The sequence below is a fragment of the Sorex fumeus genome, unplaced genomic scaffold (assembly GCF_029834395.1).
Source record: "Sorex fumeus unplaced genomic scaffold, SorFum_2.1 ptg000265l, whole genome shotgun sequence".
In the NCBI taxonomy this organism is placed as follows: Eukaryota; Metazoa; Chordata; class Mammalia; order Eulipotyphla; family Soricidae; genus Sorex; species Sorex fumeus.
In genome coordinates, this window is record NW_026606322.1 from 1,798,324 (window position 1) to 1,819,605 (window position 21,282).

Consider the following 21,282-nt stretch of genomic DNA (forward strand, 5'->3'; position numbering starts at 1 on the left):
CAAAACAGAAAGCTGGATTAATAAGAAATAAAATAAAGAAAGTTTGGAGCAAAATATGGGAATCAGCGAGAAAGATATGTAGAGTTAGAAGCCATGTACTATCACCAGTTTCCACCAAACATACAGATATTATCATTTCTACTCAAGTCAAGTCACTATATCTAGCAGTTTATTTTTTTGAAGGCATACATCTTACCATGTGGAATTGTTGTCTGGAAAGGACGACTTGGGCTTTTCAGGTTCCATAAAGTCAAGCTGCCATCTGAATGGCTGCACATGAACTGTTTGCCCTCATGATGCCAATCAATTGAATGAATAGCCTAATGAAATAACAATTAAAGAGTAGAGGGAGGAAAGGTGATATATCATCCTATTTTCCAAAGGAAAAAATTCTAACATAAAATTATTATATAAATAAAGCTTAGCAGTATGCAATTTTTCTGATCCAAATTATACTATCTTCAAACTACTATATGCTACAAAGATGAAAAAGTATCACTATATCACTGACCAACATCCCGTTGATGGTCAAATTACTCGAGCGGGCACCAGTAACGTCTCTATTCCTCCCAACCCTGAGATTTTAGCAGTCTCTTCTTACTCATCTTTTCCCAACTATTGGAGGCTCTTTCAGGGTCAGGGGAATGAGACCTGCTGTCGTTACTGTATTTGGCATATCAAATACGCCATGGTTAGCTTGCCAGTCTCTGCCTTGCAGGGAGGATACTCTTGGTGGCTTGCTGGACTCTCTGAGAGGCATATTTTTATATATATTTTCTCAATGATTTGTTGCCTACTGCCTGAACCCCATCAGATATGGTGTAGTAATTGTGGAAAATTATGTGGAAAATTACTACCGCGACTGCGTGGTCCGGAAAGCAGCCTGGAGCATGATGGTGGTTAGGTAGTGGAGGTCGGCTGCCAGGACTAGGTTCCTTGGGGTGGGGAGGACTCTCACCCATCTAACAGCCTGGCACAGAGTCTTTCATTTTCCAAATTAAACTTGGTTAAATAGGCTAGAAACATTGAAATAATATTTAGGTCATACCACTCATACCAATATCTAACTACAAAATCCATATTCTTTTTTTTTTCTTTTTGGGTCACACCTGGTAATGCACAGGGGTTACTTCTGGCTCTGCACTCAGGAATCACTCCTGGCAGTGCTTGGGGGACCATATGGGATGCTGGGAATCAAAACCTGGTTGGCCACGTGCAAGGCAAACACCCTACCCACTGTGCTATCACTCCAGCCCCCAAATCCATATTCTTAATAGTTGTACCACATTGCCTTTACACACAATTTAAAGTAAGAAAGGCTTAATATTAAAAAATAAATTATTACATATTAGCAGTTGGTGGGTCAGAAACTGACAGAACTCTAAGCCAGGATTTTACACATGTAAGGCATGTGTTTCATTACTTGAGACACATCATTGGCCACTGAAAATTTTCATATTATCAGATTAACTCTTTTGTTGTGAATTAAATAAAGCTAATTATTCCATTTCCTAAGTTGTTTTATTGTTAGAGGTAGAATAAGTAGTCTTAAAGTAGGAACTCAATAAAATATATGCTGAATGATTAAGTAATTAATATCATAATATTTCCACATACCAAATATACTTTCTAAACTAACAAACTATATATAGAATTTGGGTAGTTCTAAGAACAATGGTAAGAAAGTCTACTTAGTAGGCATAAAAACAGCAGATATATGTAAAGCAGTATTTTCTTTAGAGAAGCATTAAAAATTTATAGACATGTAAATTAATATTACTACTTATTGTTTGGAAACTATAAGTAGTTATATATTGATTTTATACTGTTACATATGCAAAAAACAGTAACACGTCTCACAATGGAGACATTACTGGTGCCCGCTCGAGCAAATTGATGAACAATGGGAGGACAGCACTACAGTGCTATTACATGTTACTACCTATATTATAAATATAATGAACAGAGAATTGTGTAAATTAATATTAATAATACTTGTTTAGAAACTCTAATAATATATTAATTTTATACTGTTACATGTTACTATTATATTATAAATATATATTGATAGGAATATATTAAATTACTAAATATAGCCTCTCAAGTGATATATAAATGTATTTAATTTTATATAAATATTTAATATATATAAACATAAATGTTACAAATATGTTACTATTGAAGTTTCTAAATATTTATTAGTTATTGATAATCAATTAACAGAATAGTCATTAAATATATAAAGAAAATAGAATATACGCTTTACCAAAAAGCAAAGATTTAATTTAGTAGAAAAGGCTATATGAAAGCCTGAACTTGTGTTTTCTGTCACCCTTGTCCACTTTACTATGCACAGAAGACTTTTTCTTGCCAGGATACAGTAAGTAAGAGGGGAAAATAACACTTTTTAAAAAAAATTTTGTCTTCTCTGTTTCTTCTCACCTTTGTAGCTTTCTTGAGAGAAATGCAATTTCTTCCTTTCTCTAAATAGTAACTTGATGAAACTCAAGTTTAAGTTCTCCATATCTGCATTGCTGGAAGTGGTGGAGGCAGAGAAACTGCCCTAAAATTATTTTTCTAAATTTCAACCTTCTGTAGAAGGTAGAAATGAAAATAATAACTACAGCACATAAGTAAAATAAGTATTATAAATGAAATATACTTATTTAACAGAATAATACCAAAAACAGACTTCAAAAGAGTATTTTATGAAAGAGTTAACACTTGAATTGGTGTTACTGCTAAGTGTTTCATTTGTGAAGTATGGTCTAAATCTGGTAAAGTAAAAGACAGCATCAGAACCTCAAATATTATGAGATAGATAGTTAACTCATCTGTATCTTAAAATGATTTCTTGTTAGTAAGATACACTAAAAAACTAGGATACTAACTAATCACAAAAACTATGATTAGTTAGAAAACTATTACGTTCACTCAGGCAAAAGATAACAACCTAAACCAGGACACTTAATGTGAGAATAAAAAAAAGAGGAAATGAGAGATACTATGAAAAATAAGATCAAGACTATAAAATTAACTTTATAGGATATATGAAGAAATATGACTCTGAGATTTCCGAACTAAAATACAGAATCATAAGCTTAAAAATGAAAATAAAGGTCAGGTCCTTAAATAAAAAGGCAGTGTCAATGGGATATTTATCTGGACTACATATATTCAAATTTAGAGCTCAGGATAGCAGTAAGGGTTAAAGTCATATTGACTTACTTTTTTAAGATAAAGTAATCATTCAAAATGATATGAAATAATAGGCACACAAATGTAAATCAGAAGAGAAACAAGAAGACTCAGAGACTCTTGAATGTAATTTAAGGAGAGCTTAAAAAGATAATCACGGAGGAGTGTAAATGATGTAGAAAGACACAAGGGAAAAAAATGGTTCATGAAAAGTAACAGTTTTAATGAGAAATTTAAAGGGCTATGAAGGTGTGACTGTTTAGTAATGAGAAAACTGGTGACTCATAAGAAAAAATTTCTCCCATTATAAGCATTATAGATGATTTCTAAACATAAGAGGTAAAATGCTGAGACAATTTAGAAAGTTTAGCAGTCAAATTAAGTATATAACTATGTACTGAAATGATAGAGTATGTAATTATAAAAAAAGTGAACAGATGATTTACATAAACATGTATATATGAATATAAAAAGTTTGGCAGTAAAACAAAGTATACAATTAGCTTTATTGAAATAAAAGAACACAGTATAAATTAAATGGTAGAACTAGATAAATATACTATTTACTCTAAGATTTTTTAAGGCTTTATTCATTTTCTGGTTTTGGAGAGAGAGAGAGAGATATTTTTCTGTCACAGTAGTGCACAGACATTACTCTGGGTTCAGAGCTCAAGTGTCACCCTTAGCAGTTCCAGAGATCAAAACAGGGTCAGCCATATGTAACAGCAGAACTTTAACCCTGGTAATATGTCTCTGGTCCCCACTTTTTAAACTTAAAATATAAAACACAGCATGTAAAGCTAAGATTAAAATGAGTTCTTGGTATGTATAATTTTGTACTCTACCGACTTAAGTTTGGCTAACCATTATTTAAGGATTTTGTTGCAAAATTGCTTTCACTCTTTGTAAGGTTAGAAATATTTTTCCATGTTTTTAAAGCTGTAGGAAAAGTTGCTAATTCATCATTTTCCTCTGAATTTTTTCTGTAGTGGTTCTATTTAAGTTTTAATTGGTTTATATACAGTGTTTAATTGATGTCTGGACTTTTACTCAGATAACATTTGGGATCTTATTTAGCTGCTCTCTTGAAACAGGGTACAATCTACAATCTACACCTACATCTTTATATTCTGTGAATTTAACAAAAGGGAAATTCTTGTAAAGTTCCCTAGGGCCTTCTTTCCTTATGATTCAAGGGAAGTTATTAAAGAACATAATTATAAGCCTAACTTGGTAGGGCATTTTTAAAATTAACCATGACCCATTTGCTTTTGAATTCTTTATTGCTATGACAACTATCTTGCATATTCAGGTAAAATTTTAGTTTGAGAAAAGCACTAAGACGTGAATGAGGGAGGAATCACATGAAATAGCCAAAGGCTTTAAGCACCAAAACATCAATATTTCACTGTTATGAGAGTGTGAAAAATCACATAGATGAGGTATTGTAAAAGAGGTTTCTTTCTAAATTTTTATTTTTATATTTACGTTAATGTTGCACTAATTCTCTTAGACATAAATCATTTTATTCCTATTTTTAAAATATTTTTTTTGAGAATTAAAGAAACAAGCAAAGTAACAACAAAGGCCCAAAGGTAACATAATGAGAGAACTGATTCACACAATTGAGTCGGGATGGGGTTGGAAAGAAGGGTCTTTGAGGCTATGTGCATTAATTCCTTAACATTCTTCCCATATGTATTTGTGATACCAAATAGAGATTTCTGCCTGCATTTTCTTCCTATTTCTCCTTTAAAATTCTAAAAAAAAAAATAAAAATAATAGTATAGGTAAGGTAAAATAAGGTAAAGGCCCTCCTGTTGATCGTCGATTTGCTCGAGCGGGCCCAGTAACGTCTCCATTGGAGACTTTGTTGTTACTGTGTCTGGCATATCGAATACTCTCGGTAGCTTGCCGGGCTCTCCGAGAGGGGCGGAGGAATCGAACTCGGGTCGGCCATGTGGGCCGCTTGTAAGGCGAACGCCCTACCCGCTGTGCTATCGCTCCAGCCCTGTAATAGTATAGCTTTCTACTTTTATTTCCAAAGCCATTTTTATTTCCATACCTAGTTTTTACTTTTTGCCACCTAGTTTCACAAGTTTTCACTTTTCCATCTTCTGAGGAGGAAATGTTTAATAATATAAAAGACTACTTAATAGATATGAATTCAGTGCTTTGTCTAAATGAAAAGTTAACGAAGTTTCAACTATGTACAATACTTCAATACATTAAATATTATTCAGTAAACTTCCTATTTTCAGAGAAAAGTATTAAAAACTAGGTGTTTCAAACCACTTAAATTTTATGCTTCAGAAAACGAATTTTTTAAGGAAGGAATGAAGGGTATCTTTTGAGACCTCAAGGATAATGTGGTAAGATATAAGCATAGAAACTAAAGAACGGGAAAGAAATTTTGATAAATTTTAGATATGATAACATACTTACAGGTACCAAAATATAGAGTATGTCGAAAAGGACCAAAATACAGGGCCAAAAATATAGAGTAAGAAATAAAGGCAGAATTACCACTCAGAACAATCAGAGTCGGATCTGTGCAAATGCCACAGGCAATACAAACACTGTATAAGAAATAGGAAGTTTTCCAATGATAAAAATATTGATAACATACAAAGTTGAAAACTTAAAAAAGTAAAAAAATGCACAAAATAAACAATAATTTTCAAATATTTCAATAGAAATTACTTACCTCATCATAATAAACTCTCAGGTCTGCTCTTTTAGATTTCAAGTCCCAGAATACTACAGTACCATTTTCATAACCTATTAGCAGCTGGAAAACAATAGAATAACCATTTTATGTCATTCTAATGTTAATTTGCACTTGCTTCAAAAGGTTTAATGTTAATAAAACAAAATTATACTACATAATGACATATATGATATAATAGGTAAGGTAAAGGTAAAGGCCCTCCCGTTGTTCATCGATTTGCTCGAGCGGGCCCAGTAACGTCTCCATTGGAGACTTTGTTGTTACTGTGTTTGACATATGGAATACGTCACGGGGAGCTTGCCAGGCTCTGCCGTGCGGGTGAGATACTCTCAGTAGCTTGCCGGGCTCTCCGAGAGGGGTGGAGGAATCGAACTTGGGTCGGCCATGTTGGCTACATGCAAGGCAAACGCCCTACCGCTGTGCTATGACATAATATATGATATATAATAACATATAATATATGACATAATATGACATAGGGCTGGAGCAATAGCACAGAGGGTAGGGCATTTGCCTTGCATGTGACTGACCCAGGTTCGATTCCTCAGTCCCTCTAGGAGTGCCTAGCAAGCTACCAAGAGTATCCCGCCCACACGGCAAAGCCTGGCAAGCTACCCATGACGTAATGGATTGCCAAAAACAGGAACAACTCTCACAATGGAGACATTACTAATGTCTGCTCCAGCAAATAGATGAACAATAGGAGGACAGTGCTACAGTGCTACTATGACATATTAAACAATACCATTTAAAAAAGGAATAAAGCTTTAAAAGTAAGGCAAAGTATATTATACTTCAATACAAGTATTTATCAATACAATAAAAACTGCTATTTCTGGGTCAGAGAGATAGTATATCAGAAAGAATGCTTGTCATGCATGCCGCTGACCCAGATTTAATACTCCCCCCCATAACACCCCCGGCACCCCATGTGGTTCCCTGCTCAGTGCCAGGCTTGATCCCTAAGCCCAGGGCCATGAATAAGCCCAGCACAGCCAAGGTGGACAAAAAACCCCAAATATTGAAGGTCTACGTTATATAAAAATAAATACATAAATTGGAAAAATGTGATAAAAATGCTACAACAGATTAGCTTCAGATTTCTTTATACACAAGAGGTTCTCAGGGAGCCTGAGACCCACTCCTGCTAATTCTCAGCCAATAAGCCTGTTGTTCCAGTGCTAGGCCTGAGGACGCAGTTCTTTAGCTCCATAGTATTGTATCAGTATTTTAATTTGATTTAACTTATGTATCATCAGAAATTTACAGATAGTCAAGTTGTTCTTAACTAAATGGTTGATAATTGTTTACAAATAAAGAAGACAATAAGCTAAATGTATTTGCAGGGGGTACACCTGGCTGCACTCTGGGCTTAATCCTGGCTCTGTGCTCAGGGATTACTCCTGGCAGGCTCAGGGACCCACATAGGATGTCAGGGAGCAAACCCAGGTCAGCTAAATGCAAGGCAAATGCCCTACACGCTGTACTATAGTTCCAGCACCATATGTACTTTTAAGAATAGAACTTGAGAGCAGACATAATTATAGAATAATCATATTCAGGACAGTCATTCAATAGTCAATTATTATAATTCTATAGTTATAATGAATAATTCTTACATTCGTTATGTTTAATAATTCAAGAACTAATAATTCTATTTTAAAATAACACTGTATTTTATTTATAATTATATAATAGTTCTTAATTACAATAATAATTATATAACTAGAATTTTATTTTTGTTAATCTATCACTGATTAAATAAAACATATATAAAGACAATGTTATGCCAGTGATTATTCTTATGTATATGTCTTAAATTTTCTTGAAATGGACTAATAGTATTTCTCAAATAAAAATCTTTATATGGTGCATAAAGATGTTTCAGTAATTTGTAAAAGTGGTAAAACTGAAAATAAAGCAGTGTTTATATTGTAACTACTTAATTTACTTTGCCCCAACACTTCCTCACTATCTCATTATTTTAAAACAGAACACAAGAACACACACATACACACAACCCAAATCAGCTCAACAGAAAATAAAATATAAAAATGTAATCATAAAAGCAGTATTTTGGGGGGTATGGTGCTGCCATATCTGTAGGTCAATGAACCTACAGATGGACCTGCCATATCTGCAGGTCAATCTATACTTGTAAGGCGAGTGCATCAGCAGCCTGATGGCACCATCAGACTTTCAGATACCCTAAAATTGCTGCTGTGCCTTTAGCCAGACCCCAAAAACTTGGGGCAAAGTTTACCAAGAAAGTAAACGGCCAAAAGTTAGGTATGTGGGAGACACACCCACAAACCACCTCTGGCTCAGCTATATAATTGGAGGCATGGCCTCTCTGGTTCCTGATCAAGCTGCTTAACGGCCATGATCCAAGAGACTCAGAAACGAATCTCAGAACCCAAAGGCTTTTGGTAGAAATGCGTCCTGTTCCTGCAGTAGGTTACTGGCGCTGGGCCACTCCAGGTGGGAATAGGTTTCGTGCTTTGGCCTGTTCCCCCTAGCAGCCCGGTGACTACCATCCTCCAGAGGCCACTGACAGTCAGGTTTAGGCCTGCAGTGACAAGACACATGGGGCCTCAACAGATGGGGGTGGAACTGGCCCTTTCCTCCCCATCCCTATGAGACCCCGAGTTGCTGCCTACAAACAGCCTCTCTGGCTCCTGATCAAGCTGGTTAACGGCCATGATCCCAGAGACTCAGAAAATAATCTCGAACCCAGTGGCTTTTGGCAGAAATGCATCTGGACTGCATACAGGGTGGCCGCCACCTCAGAGCTTATAGGAAAGCCAGGTATGAGCCTGCGGTGATGGGGCAACTGCAGTCTCATGGGAAGGGGGGTGGTACTGGCTCGTCCCTCACACCCTACCGAGGTCACGAGTTGCCCCCCACGAGTGACTCTCTACCACGGCCATGGCTCCAGAAGCAAAAGGACTTAATCCAGAGCCTGGCAGTTTGCGGCAGAAAAGTGACTGGACCACGCGTTAAACTTGACGCCATGACTCCCCAGGAGGGAAAGGGTGTTGCTCCCTTCTGCCATTTCCCACCCAGCAGTAAGGTGACGACTGCCTCAGAGATTACTGCAAAGCCAGGTATGAGCTGGTGGTGACGGGGCAACTGCAGTCTCATGGAAAGGGGGACAATACCGGCTTGTTCCTCATGCCCTACCAAGGTCACAAGTTCCCCCCACGAGCGGCTTTCCGCCACGGTCATGGCTCCAGAGGCAAAAGGACTTAGTCCAGACCCCAGCAGCTTGCAGCAGAAAAGTGAACGGACCATGCATTAAACTGTGGCGCCATGCCTCCCTGGGAGGGAAAAGGTGTTCCTCCCTTCCGCCTTTCCCCCCACCAGCAGCAAGGTGGCTGCCACCTCAGATCTTATTGGAAAGCCAGGTACGAGCCAGCGGTGATGGGGCAACTGCAGTCTCATGGGAAGGGGGACAGTACTGGTTCATCCTTCACACCCTACCGAGGTCATGAGTTGCCCCCCACGAGCAGCTCTCCGGCACAGCCATAACACCAGATGCACAGAAACTAATCTTGTAATTATCTGGCTCTTTGCAGAAATCCAAAATTGTGCGGCCACTATTGCGACATTATATGATTCTCATAACCAGCTATAGAAAACAAAATATTTTACAATGCCTTTTCAATAATTCTGATTGTTGAGGGGAGGGAAAATTCTAAATAATAATGGTGCATCTTTTGTTGAAATAATGAATGTAATCAATGTAGAGAAGAGTTAAGTAGAAATCATCTGCCTCACAGGCATTGGGAGGGGTGGCACGGCGGTATATTGGGGTTTTTGGTGGTGAAAAATGAGTACGGTGAAGGGAAAGGTGTTTGATCATTGTATGACCGAGACTTAAACCTGAAAGCTTTGTAACTTTTCCCACAGTGACTCAATAAATATAAAAAGAAAAAAAGTAAATATAGTAATATTTTTGAAACTATGATATATACAATTTTTATTATAAACCACACACAACACATTTCAAAATTGATGCGATTAAAAATTGAGCTTTATATACCAAATTATGCTAGAGCAATAATTCAGTTGGAAGAGCACTTGCTTTGGACATAATGAAGTTGGTTTGATCCCTGGTACCATATATAGTTCCCCAAGTCTCCCATGAGTGATCGCTGAGTGTAGAGCCAGATAAGTGTGGCCCAAAATAAATAAAAACAATGTAATACTGAATTGCTAAACTAAAAATGTAAAAATTAAGTAGAGAATTTTTTTCTTACACTACATCTAACAATTTTAATAGAGAATATTTTTAAGTAAAATTATATAAAATCAAATATACTGTGCTAAGACTTGTTTTAATTTCACATAAAACCATTTCACATACCATAAAAAGTGACAAAAATAAAACAAATTTCTATAAAATTTATGAGAGAAAGCTTCTATAGAGAATATGGAAAGGAGATTTGTAAATATAAAAAGCTTGGAAAATATAAAAAGCAAAAATATATATAACAAAATCTTTCAAAATATGAGCTGAAGACATAAAGAAAATATAGCAAAATATATTATTATTTTATTGTAAATAATATAAAGAAGAATTTTAGTAAAAAATACTAGCAACAGTCTCATTAAATCACAAAATGTAAAATACTAGATGTTGAAATGTTGGAAATTACTTAAAAAATTACATGATTATAAAATAAGAATTATGAAAGGACATTAGAATCACTTAGTGAATTAAGAAAGAAAGAAAATAATCAGTATTGACTTTAAAGACATCAAACAAGGTCACTCTGAGACCAAGACAAAAATGAAATCATTCTAAAAAGATGTCCGTTCAATATCAAAACATCAATATCATCTAAGCTACAGATAAATATTAAAGACATATAATTTTAATCATGTTTTATAAAAATTTGTTTAAAATTTTATATATTTAAAAACAATATTATAGTTTATAATTCAAAATTATGTTATAATTTATATAAAATTATATTATATTTAAAAATCCTTTATAGTGGAATTTAAACCATAAAGTAAACAAGTACGGTGATTCCATCACTACTATATAATCAGAACCTATTATATTATATATTTTATAATATGTGTACTACATATATACAGAATAATAGTACTGAGCAATAAGTTTTGAGGAAACTAGGTATTTAATTAATATATTTAGCAATTAAATAGCAAAGAATAAACATTATATGCTGTTAGATAATAAGACACTGAATGCAAGGCCTCATACTGAAACTTAGTAAATACAGGTGAATATTCTTCAAAGGAGGTTTTATAATTATATAAAGAAGAAAAACATCATTATTTAGTGTTAGGAGCATTTTGTTTTAAAAAACTGAAATATAAAACATAACTTCTGGAAATTAAAAAGTGAGTTGTATAAGAGTAAATGATACTTTTCCACTTATTCAAGTATACTTTTGAACAGTTGGGTGTGGACAACACCCAGACAGTCCTCAGGACTTACTCCTGTCTGTGCTTGGGGATTATTCCTGGTGGTGATTGGAGTACCACATTCAGTGCCAGGAATCAAACCAGGGTTGGCTGTGTGCAAGGCAAATACCTTATCTCCTAAACTTTCTTTCTGACTCTATTAAGTACATATTTTCACATATTTCAGGAAGTTTGAAATATTTTCACATATATAGGCTGGAGCAATAGCACAGCAGGTAGGGCGTTTGCCTTGCACACAGACGAACCAGGTTCAATTCTTCCGTCCCTCTCAGAGAGCCCAGCCAGCAACTGAGAGTATCCCACCCGCATGGCAGAGCCCGGCAAGCTCCCCGTGGCATATTTGATTTGCCAAAAACAGTAACAACAAGTCTCACAATGGAGACATTACTGGTGCTCGCTACAGCAAATCGATGAACAACAGGAGGATGTTCATCACTGTGCTATCACTGTCACTATCACTGTTCTCCCATTGTTCATCAATTTGCTTGAGCAGGTCCAGTAGCGTCTCCATTGTGACAATTGTTACTGTGTTCGGCATATCGAATACACCGTGGGGAGCTTGCCAGGCCCTACCATGCGGGCGAGATACTCCGAGAGGGGTGGAGGAATCAAACTCGAGTCGGCCATGTTGGCCACTTGTAAGGCAAACGCCCTACCCGCTGTGCTATCGTTTCAGCCCACTACAGTGCTATATAGATCTTATTGTGTTTTGGGTTTTGGTTGATATATTAATCTCTTCTTTGTTCTCCTCTAAAACAGTGTTGTTTCTATAGCTAAATTTTAGTATGCTAATTTCTAAATTCTTTTGCTTGTTTTCCTTTAATATTTATTTTTCTAGACATTTCTTCTTTTCACCTTCATTTCACCTTCTACAAGATCATTGTGGGTGATTTTAATGCTAAGATAGGACCGAGAAGATCAGCTGAACAACTTCACATCGGGACCCATGGCCTAGAATGGAACGAACAGGGTGAGAGACTGTAGGATAACACTCTTTTGTCCTTCCTCAGGTAGCTTAGGTTTGTCAGGTCACACCCATCTAAGAACACTGAACTTGTATTGTAAGCAATGTCCTTTCTGTGTGGACACAGGAAGACAGTTAATATTATGCTTTGTAACTTGGGAGTTGATTGACTCCAAATAATATTTACTCCTGGGCATCTGATTTCTTGACTCAGTTGCCCTTAGTTCCTAGCACCCCAAAAGCAGGGTCCCGACGAGGGACTGAATGGACCCAGGGCAAGCAGAGAGCTACCCTGGCATCGAAATGGGCCAGGCCAAAGAGCCACGATACTCAACTATAAGTTGAGGGCATGATCATGGACAAATGCTTTCATGATCCAAAAGTAAGCACCGACGAGACTAGGACCCTGCTGGAGCTAGGAAGATTAACCTGGCCTGAGGACTGCGAAATGTATAGTGAGATGTTCTCAGGAAGAACCAAACTAAATTTATATCTCTTACTGTGCTCATACAGAATGCCATTGCTAGAAATATTAGAAGTAGATTTATTACAACTATTTAAGTAGATTACTAACTGAAGGAAGAACACACCCTTGTTGGGATCCCACCCTTGGGTGGATCTCCTAGCAATCTGAAGTAATCTCTGTAGATGAGATTTTATCCTTGAGTTAATCTCCTGGAGGAGTGGTATTACCTCTCTTTGTTGATTCGTCAGTATTCAACCCACCTTTATGTCACCGCCTTATGTGACTGCTATATAAACTAAGACGTAACCTCGGAAAAGGGGTCAGAAGTGAGAGAGCTCGGGCTCCAGAGATCCAGAGTCAGAGCCAGAAGGAGAGAGCTTCCAAGACTGGGGCCCAGGAGAGAAGGAGGCAGAGAAAGACAGGAGTGAAGAGGATTGGAATAAACTACTATTGATATAGACCGGCCTGGTCCCCATTTTTCTTCCATCTGCCCTTGGCCAACAGCCGTTCCGATCCAGGCCACACACAATGGCTCAAGAGCGCCGAATGCAGGCAGTGAAACAGTGCCGTCCAGTGAGCCCGTGAACATACAACTTTCGGCGTGATAAGATTTTACAAGAGACTGTCTGAGTTCATCACGTCGACCAAGACCATTCATGGTAACTCACAGTTCCAGAAGGCAGAATCTAAACGATGGACATGGGAGTCTCCCGGTGGACGATTCCACAACGAAATAGACCACATCATATTCAATCGACGGTTTTGCCTGACCAATGTCGCTGTTGTCCCAAAATTTCAAACGGGATCGGACCACCGTCTCCTTCGTGCAAAATTCTACTTCACAGAGCGGGGAGAAAGGGCTGCAAAGTTCAAAAAGAGAACTCCCAGAATGACCACCAACTGGGAACTCTTTGGTACTATTGCGGCAACATGGGAAGATGCCATTGTTGACAACATTGACGAGGAATATGATCGACTGGTTCAGCACCTCCATGAATGTGCGAGGAACGCCAAGAGAGAGATAGCCACAAAAAATCGCCTATCTTCGAAAACTCTTGAGCTAATTCGCCAGCGTGGTTTGGCGCATGCCTCAGGCAACCACAAGCTAACGTCCGAGCTCGCAAAGCAGTGCAGAGATGCGATCAAGGAAGACCTCAAAGAGAGAAGAGCAGAAGTGCTGGTAGATGCGGCAGAAGCCGGGAAAACTATTCATAACGCCCGCCTGTCCTTCGCCAACTACAAGACCAAGATGACTGCCCTCCGACGTCCTGATGGATCCATCACATCCTCCAGAATGGCAATAGAGATGATTATCCATGACTTCTACTCAAATCTCTTCGATAGCCATGTCCACTTGTTGACATACCAAAGTCCACAGGATGCGTATGTCGTTCCCAACGTTCTCCCTTCCGAAATCCGACACGCCATTTCATCGGTAAAGAAACAAACAGCACCCGACCCAGACAAGGTCAGACCTGAACACCTGAAGAACCTGCCGTCAGTACTCATCAATACACTGGCTCGGCTCTTCACTCGATACCTGTCTGAATGCAAGGTTCCGTCCCAATGGAAAACCAGCAGGACCGTACTACTGTTCAAGAAGGGAGACATCCATGACATTGGCAACTATCTCCCGATCTGCCTATTGTCTGTCATCTACAAGTTGTTCACTCGAGTCATCCTAAATAGGATTGGCAGAACACTAGATGAAGGACAACCATGCGAGCAAGCAGGGTTCCGCAAAGGATTCAGCACCATCGACCATATCCACACGATAACCAAGCTCATTGAGGTTTCTCAGGAGTTCAAGATGCCGCTCTGTTTAAAGTTCATTGATTTAAAGAAGGCCTTTGATTCTGTTGAGACGGAAGCGGTCATTGAAGCCCTAGCCAATCAGGGCATTCAAGCCCAATACATCAGGATCCTCCGTGAGCTGTATTGCGGATTCACTACCAGGATCTCACCATTCTACAAAGAAGTGATCGTTGATGTCAAGAGAGGGGTGCGGCAGGGTGATACCATTTCACCGAAACTCTTCAGTGCCACCCTCGAGAACATCATGCGACAACTGGAATGGGAAGGAATGGGAGTGAAGATAGATGGTCGGCAACTACACCACCTCCGCTTTGCTGATGACATTGTTTTAATAACACCAAACATCAGCCAAGCGGCACAAATGCTGGCCGACTTTGACCATGAGTGTGGAAAGGTAGGACTACAGCTGAATCTTACGAAGACAATGTTTATGAGAAACAGCCTTGTTCCTGACGCCCCATTCGCTCTCAATGGAACGACCATCTCCGAATGCAACAGCTATGTGTACCTAGGTCGAGAAGTCAACATGACAAATGACCTGGCACCCGAGCTGCGCAGGAGGAAGAGAGTGGCTTGGAACGCCTTCAAGAACGTCGAAGAAATAGCTAAGAGGACGAAGAACTTCCGGCTCCGGGCACATCTCTTTGATTTCACTGTTCTTCCTGCATTAACATATGCCTCAGAGACCTGGGACCTACGCAAACAAGATGAGAATGCTTTTCAGGTCTCCCAAAGAAGAATAGAAAGAGCTATGCTTGGAATATCACGTTTCACTCAAATGAGAGAAAGAATCCGGAGTTCTGACATCCGTCAACGATCAAGAATCAGGGACGCTGTCTCATTTGCCAAGGTGTCGAAAATCAGACGGGCTGGTCACTTAATGAGATTTAAAGATGACCGCTGGACTAGAGCTGTTACCGACTGGATTCCACAGGATGTCAAAAGACCGCGTGGCCGCCCACCTACCAGATGGTCAGACTTCTTCATGAAGATCATGAACGATTGATTTGAGGCCCTTCATGTTCCTGGAGCAAAGAGATGCCATTGGGCTACACTAGCACGCGACAGGGACAAATGGAGACGTTACTGGCGACCGCTCAAGCAAATCAACGACTAACGGGAAGTTAAGTGATTAAGTGATAGATATTTCAAATATGTTTTGTAATATAAATGGACTATTTCACTATTTTATTTCTAGTTTTTCTATTTTTTTCACTTGTCTAACTGCATTATAGTAGTACTGTCCAGTGTTAATTGGAGAGATTAAGCATTTTTATTTTATTCCTCATGTTAGTGGGAATAAATCTAGTGGTTCTTCATTAAATAATCTACTAAATTATATATCTATACATATGTACATGTATATTTAACATACATATGTTCTTTAAAATAAAACCGTTATAAATTTATTTCTTCAGGAATGGATGCCTATATTTTTAAAATTTTATTTTTATAAAGTTGTTCACAATATTTGATTACATTTAGCATTCAAACACCAATCCCACCACCATCATACCTTCCCACCACCATATTTTGAATGTTTCCATCCCGAGCTCCAAACTCTTCCCCCAATGCAGAACCCAAATAATTAATTTTGTATCACTTGTTATGAATAATCCACTAAAAATTGATCCATAAAGGGTTTCTCAGAGGAAAGTTTATGAAGATTGTTGTATCTCACCAAGGAACCACTAAGCCCTTCTAAAGGATGTTAGCAACATGTTGTTAAAGGTTGAGCCTTGTGAGCTTATACATATATGTGTGTGTGTGTGTGTGTGTGTGTGTGTGTCTGTATAAATGTACTTCCCCCTAAGATTGGTTGCCTTCTACTTTAAATCTCATCAAATGTGGTGTGCTACTCTGGTATATTGGTGGCATAAAAGTATGAGAGATCTTGAAATCGATTCACTTATGGGTGAGGCACATCTGAGTGTGTGGAGAGCAGCTGTGAGCATCGTGAAGGTTGAGTTCTGGATGTTTTCAGCTACGGGGCTGGCTCCATTGGGTCAGGGAGGGGCCTCACCCCTCCCCCTTTTAGGTTGCCCTGAATGAAACCACCTGGTATGGGGTCCAGCAGCATGGCTATGGTGTGTCATTCTGTGTTCTCTTCCTAGAGATTTATTATTGAGTCTCTGGATCATGGCCATTAATGAGATTATACGGCACCAGGGGCAGTTTATAGGTGTGACTGCCAAGCTGCCAGAAATAGGGGCATATTGGGGCCAGTCACTCATTCCCAGTTCCATTGAGCCTGGAGTTTTCAGTCACAAATCCCACATACCTTTTTTTTTTTCTGCAGATTTACATATAAGTGAGGCTCATGTGAGTGTGTGGAGTGGCTGCGGGCATGGGAAGCCCATTTTTTAAATGTTTACTTAAGCAAACATAGAGAAAAGTACATAAATTATAGATGTGCCTTTAATAAATTAAGTAAACAGCTCCAAGGGAACTACAAGAAATACAGCAAGAAAAAAGAAATAGAATGAAATATACTCATTCTTTTCTCTAAAGGTAGCTACTCTCCTGACTTATAAAACAACAGGTTATTGTTACATGCTTTTGACTTTTATATAAGGGTCATTTTACACTGCATATTCTTTTTTGTCCTGTTCCTCAACATTTATGTAATTAATTACCATTACAGTTCAGAACTGTAATGTGTTTCATTGCTTGGCTATGACCCTGACATCATTTTTCTTTTTATAGGTGATACAAGAATAGTGATAAACAAACTTTTGAGTTCGGTGAATTCAGAAAACCTTTTGGTTAATAGATATATACCTTATGCCAGGTATATATAGATGTATGGGATAACAGTATGTTTAACAGAAGCTGCCAATAGTCATTCAAAGTGGTAGCAGTATTCATTACTATAAGTTGCAGACAAGTCTAATTCTCTCTTCTCATCTTTTTAATAACTAATGTCAATATCAATACAATGTGAAGACTAGTAAACATATTTTTCTAATTTACAATTTCAGGAAGAAATTTTTTACTTATTCACATTAAGGATATTTTTATAGGTTTTGCCACATTAACAAAGTTCAGATTTATGACATATCTCTTTTCCCAATATATGAAAGATTTTCATTTATTGTAAGGGGAAGTGGAATTTTATTAAATGTTTCTTAGGAGGCGTTGTTGGTTCAGTAGTAGAATTCTTGCCTTCTGAATGTTTATTAAGTATATATATTATTATACATTTTTCTTTATTTTTGTTAACATGTAATTAAAGTAACTGATTATTTAAATAAAAATGATTTTGTAGTCATGAATAAATATAAAGGTTGTGTTCCTTCGTATTATCTCTTCTCTTAAAACATTTTGTGGGGTGGTGCCTAGAGAGTAGGGGTGCTCCAGAGTGATGGGTCTTCAGTTTAATGCTAGGAAGATGCAATTCTGTTGGACTTAAGTGGTGCCAGGGACCGGCTGAGTCATCTTAGAGGTTACCCAAGTTACCTTTAGGATCAGTTGCAGTGCAAGTAGGTCTTCAGAACTATATCTGAAAATTCCTAATGCTTGGCGGACCATGTGGTTCTAGGCATTGAACTGGATCAGGTATTCATGTCTCCTGTCTTTTTAATCTTGATCAGACCTTTGTACAAAAATCAACCTTTGTTTTTACTGGTGTATTATATTTTTTCTTTCTATTTCTTTTTATTTTTGATCATATTTACATATATTAGAATTCTCCAAAGGAATGAAGAATGGGAAATATATGTAGAAATAGATTTATTATAAGGAATTGGCTCACGTGATAATGGAGGCTGACAAGTCCCAACATCTGCAGAATGAGCAGGGGAGCTGGAGACCCAGATAAGTCGATGGTTAGTTCCAGTCTGAGTCTGAAGGCCTGAGAACCCGGAGAACCAGCTGTGTAATTCCAATATAAAGGCCAGAGGTTCAAGACACAGGAAGAGCTGATGCTTCAGTTCCATTCTGAAGGTAAGAGAAATTCTCTTACTGGGAGCAGGTCAGCCTTTGAGTGTGCTCAGTAAACTAATTTGATGAAGTCCATGTTCATAAGGGAGGGTAATCTACTGTGCAATTGATTTAATGTTAATCTCATCGCCAAACACTCTCACAGAAATCCAAATATTTCACCAAATATCTGCACACCCTAAAGCTTAGTCATGCTAGTGCCTAAGTTGACCACAACAGTTTTATTAGTAGATTTATTCTACTTTCTAAATTTAATTCATTGTTTTTCTAACTTTGCACTAAGATAATAAATTTTAGCTTTTTTTTTTGCTTTTTAAGATATATGATAAGGGTTAATTTCCCCTCTACATACAACTTTAGCTACATTTTATAAGTTTGATATATTTCCTATTGTAATTTGACTTAAAATATATTCTAATTTGGGTATTATTTATGTTATTCCTATGTATTGTGCTTAATTACTAAGCACTGAACATTTTCTGTTTATCTTTTATTGATAATCTTGTAATTTTCCTATGCTTAAGAATATATTGTACATTACTTCAGATGGAAATTTGTTTAAACATATTTTATGGCTCAACAAATGTAGAAATGTATTAAATATAGAATTTACATTAGAAAATAATGTACAATATTCAGGTATTTTGTGTAACGTGCTATATGTGTCAATTAAGTTGGTATAAATATGAATTGTAGATTTGAGTATTTTTTGTTTTAGTTCTACAAATTGATACATATACACACAAAACCACACACACGTGCGCGCACACTTACACCCCTGAGGAACCAAGAACAGAACGAATAAGTATGTAAAAGCTTGCTACCATTTCCACATACAAAGAAAGTATTATCTACTGTAAATTTTTATTAAGCATCTCCAAACTTGTGATTATTACACCTGCTGAATTGACACTATTTATATTAAGAAATGTTCCTCATAATTAAAATTCTAATTGTTACTAGTATTCCTTTGGATTAAATATTTCTAAGTTCTTCAAATACATAAATTGAAACGTTAACTCTCAAGATGATATTATAAAGTTGGATCTTTGAGGTACATAGGTCATGAGTATTAGATTTTTATGCATGGCATTGGTGCTCTTTAAGAGTCTCCAAAGAGCTCTCTTGCCCTTCCTATTTTGTCAGGACACAATAAAATAGATGCCATCTAAAAATCAGTTACCTACCAGACACCAAATCCTCTGGTGCCTTGATTTAGACTTTCCAGCCTCTAGAAATATAAGAAATAAATGGGTTTTGTCTATGTAATCCAGTCAATAGTATTTTGTTAGAGCAGCCTTAACTAAGACATTGGTATATCTAATATTGTACTGGCTATATCAGTATTCTTTGGTTAGTGTTTACATTTTCAATATATTTTCCTTACATTGCATATTCAAATTTCTAGACCCATAAGTTTAAAGTATATCTCTGATAATAACATATCATTGTTCTAGATTAGTTCATAAATTATTGTCCTTAAATTAGCTTATCTAATCCATTTATTCTTAATAAAACTGGTATTATATTTTAGAAAAATCTACTTGCTTTCTATCTGCTGCTACTGTTAAACATAATGTGCTCTTTTGCTTTCTTTTGAGTTAGTAAGTTTTCAAATTAAGTCAGTTTCATAATCTATTTACTTAAATATATACTAATTATAGATTTATTTTATGTGTAGGGGCTGGAGAGATAGCACAGCAGTAGGGCATTTTCCTTACAAGTGGCCAACATGGCCGACCCGAGTTCAATTCCTCCACCCCTCTCCGTGAGCCTGGCAAGCTATGGAGAGTATCTCACCTGCACGGCAGAGCCTGGCAAGCTGCCCATGACGTATTCAATATACCAAACACAGTAACAGCAAATCTCACGATGGAGATGTTACTGGGCCCGCTCGAGCAAATCGATGAACAAAGGGAGGACCGTGACTGTTTATGTATAGATTGCTAAGTGAAATAACATAAATTCTCTTTTGTAGCTGAATTATTTAGGTTAGTATTGTGTTACTCCCAAACCTTATAGGAATCTTGGAATTTTTTTAATAGGTTTTACCCTAAATTTTGCTTTATTTTTAACATATTTTAATCCTCAAGATTAAACCCTGAGAAGTCATTGTTATTATTTTTATGAAATATTCCCTTTGATTTAGTCATAGTTATTGTTTTTTATTCATTTAAAACCTCTATTCTTTTAGAATTGGTCAATCTTATATTCTTAGAGAATTAATTTTTCATTGGGGTAGGGTTTTATAGATAAATTATTGCAAATTATGTTAAACTGTAATGACTTCATCATAATTTAAGAATAATTAAAAATAAAATTTTATTAAAATATATTCAATAATATTCTGTATAGGCTGTTGCTTTTATATTTTTATTTGTTTTTATACTTCCTCGTATGCTTTGCATTTAGGATGTCTCTGTTTTTTATTAAGCCTCTTGAATATGTTAATCCTGCTTTGAGTCTGTATTGTCTCTCTTATTTCTAACATCTTTCAGTTTTGGAAAATATCCATTCATTCTTCCAGTGTAGCTCTGTTATAGTCTTTGTTTTCTGGGACTTACTTCAATTATACATATAATACACTTTTCTAATATGCACTAAATTCTCTCTTCTTAAAAATATTTTTATTTTGGATATCCCACAGCTGCCGCCTTATTAGCAATGGTCCAGCTTCACAGCTTTACGACTATTCTCAGAAGAGAT

The 21,282-nt window shown here is 36.9% G+C and overlaps 1 protein-coding gene across 7 annotated transcripts in view; it reads right to left on the reverse strand.

The window, feature by feature from the left end:
- STXBP5L (syntaxin binding protein 5L) overlaps positions 1-21,282 on the reverse strand; it is a 348,858-nt gene that overhangs the window by 176,513 nt on the left and 151,063 nt on the right. For all 7 annotated transcript variants that reach the window (XM_056109191.1, XM_056109190.1, XM_056109192.1 and 4 more), the window contains 2 exons: positions 5,906-5,989; positions 197-320 (listed from right to left, as the gene is read on the reverse strand). In XM_056109191.1, coding sequence (XP_055965166.1) covers positions 197-320; positions 5,906-5,989 — 208 coding nt within the window. The remainder of the gene's footprint in view (positions 1-196; positions 321-5,905; positions 5,990-21,282) is intronic.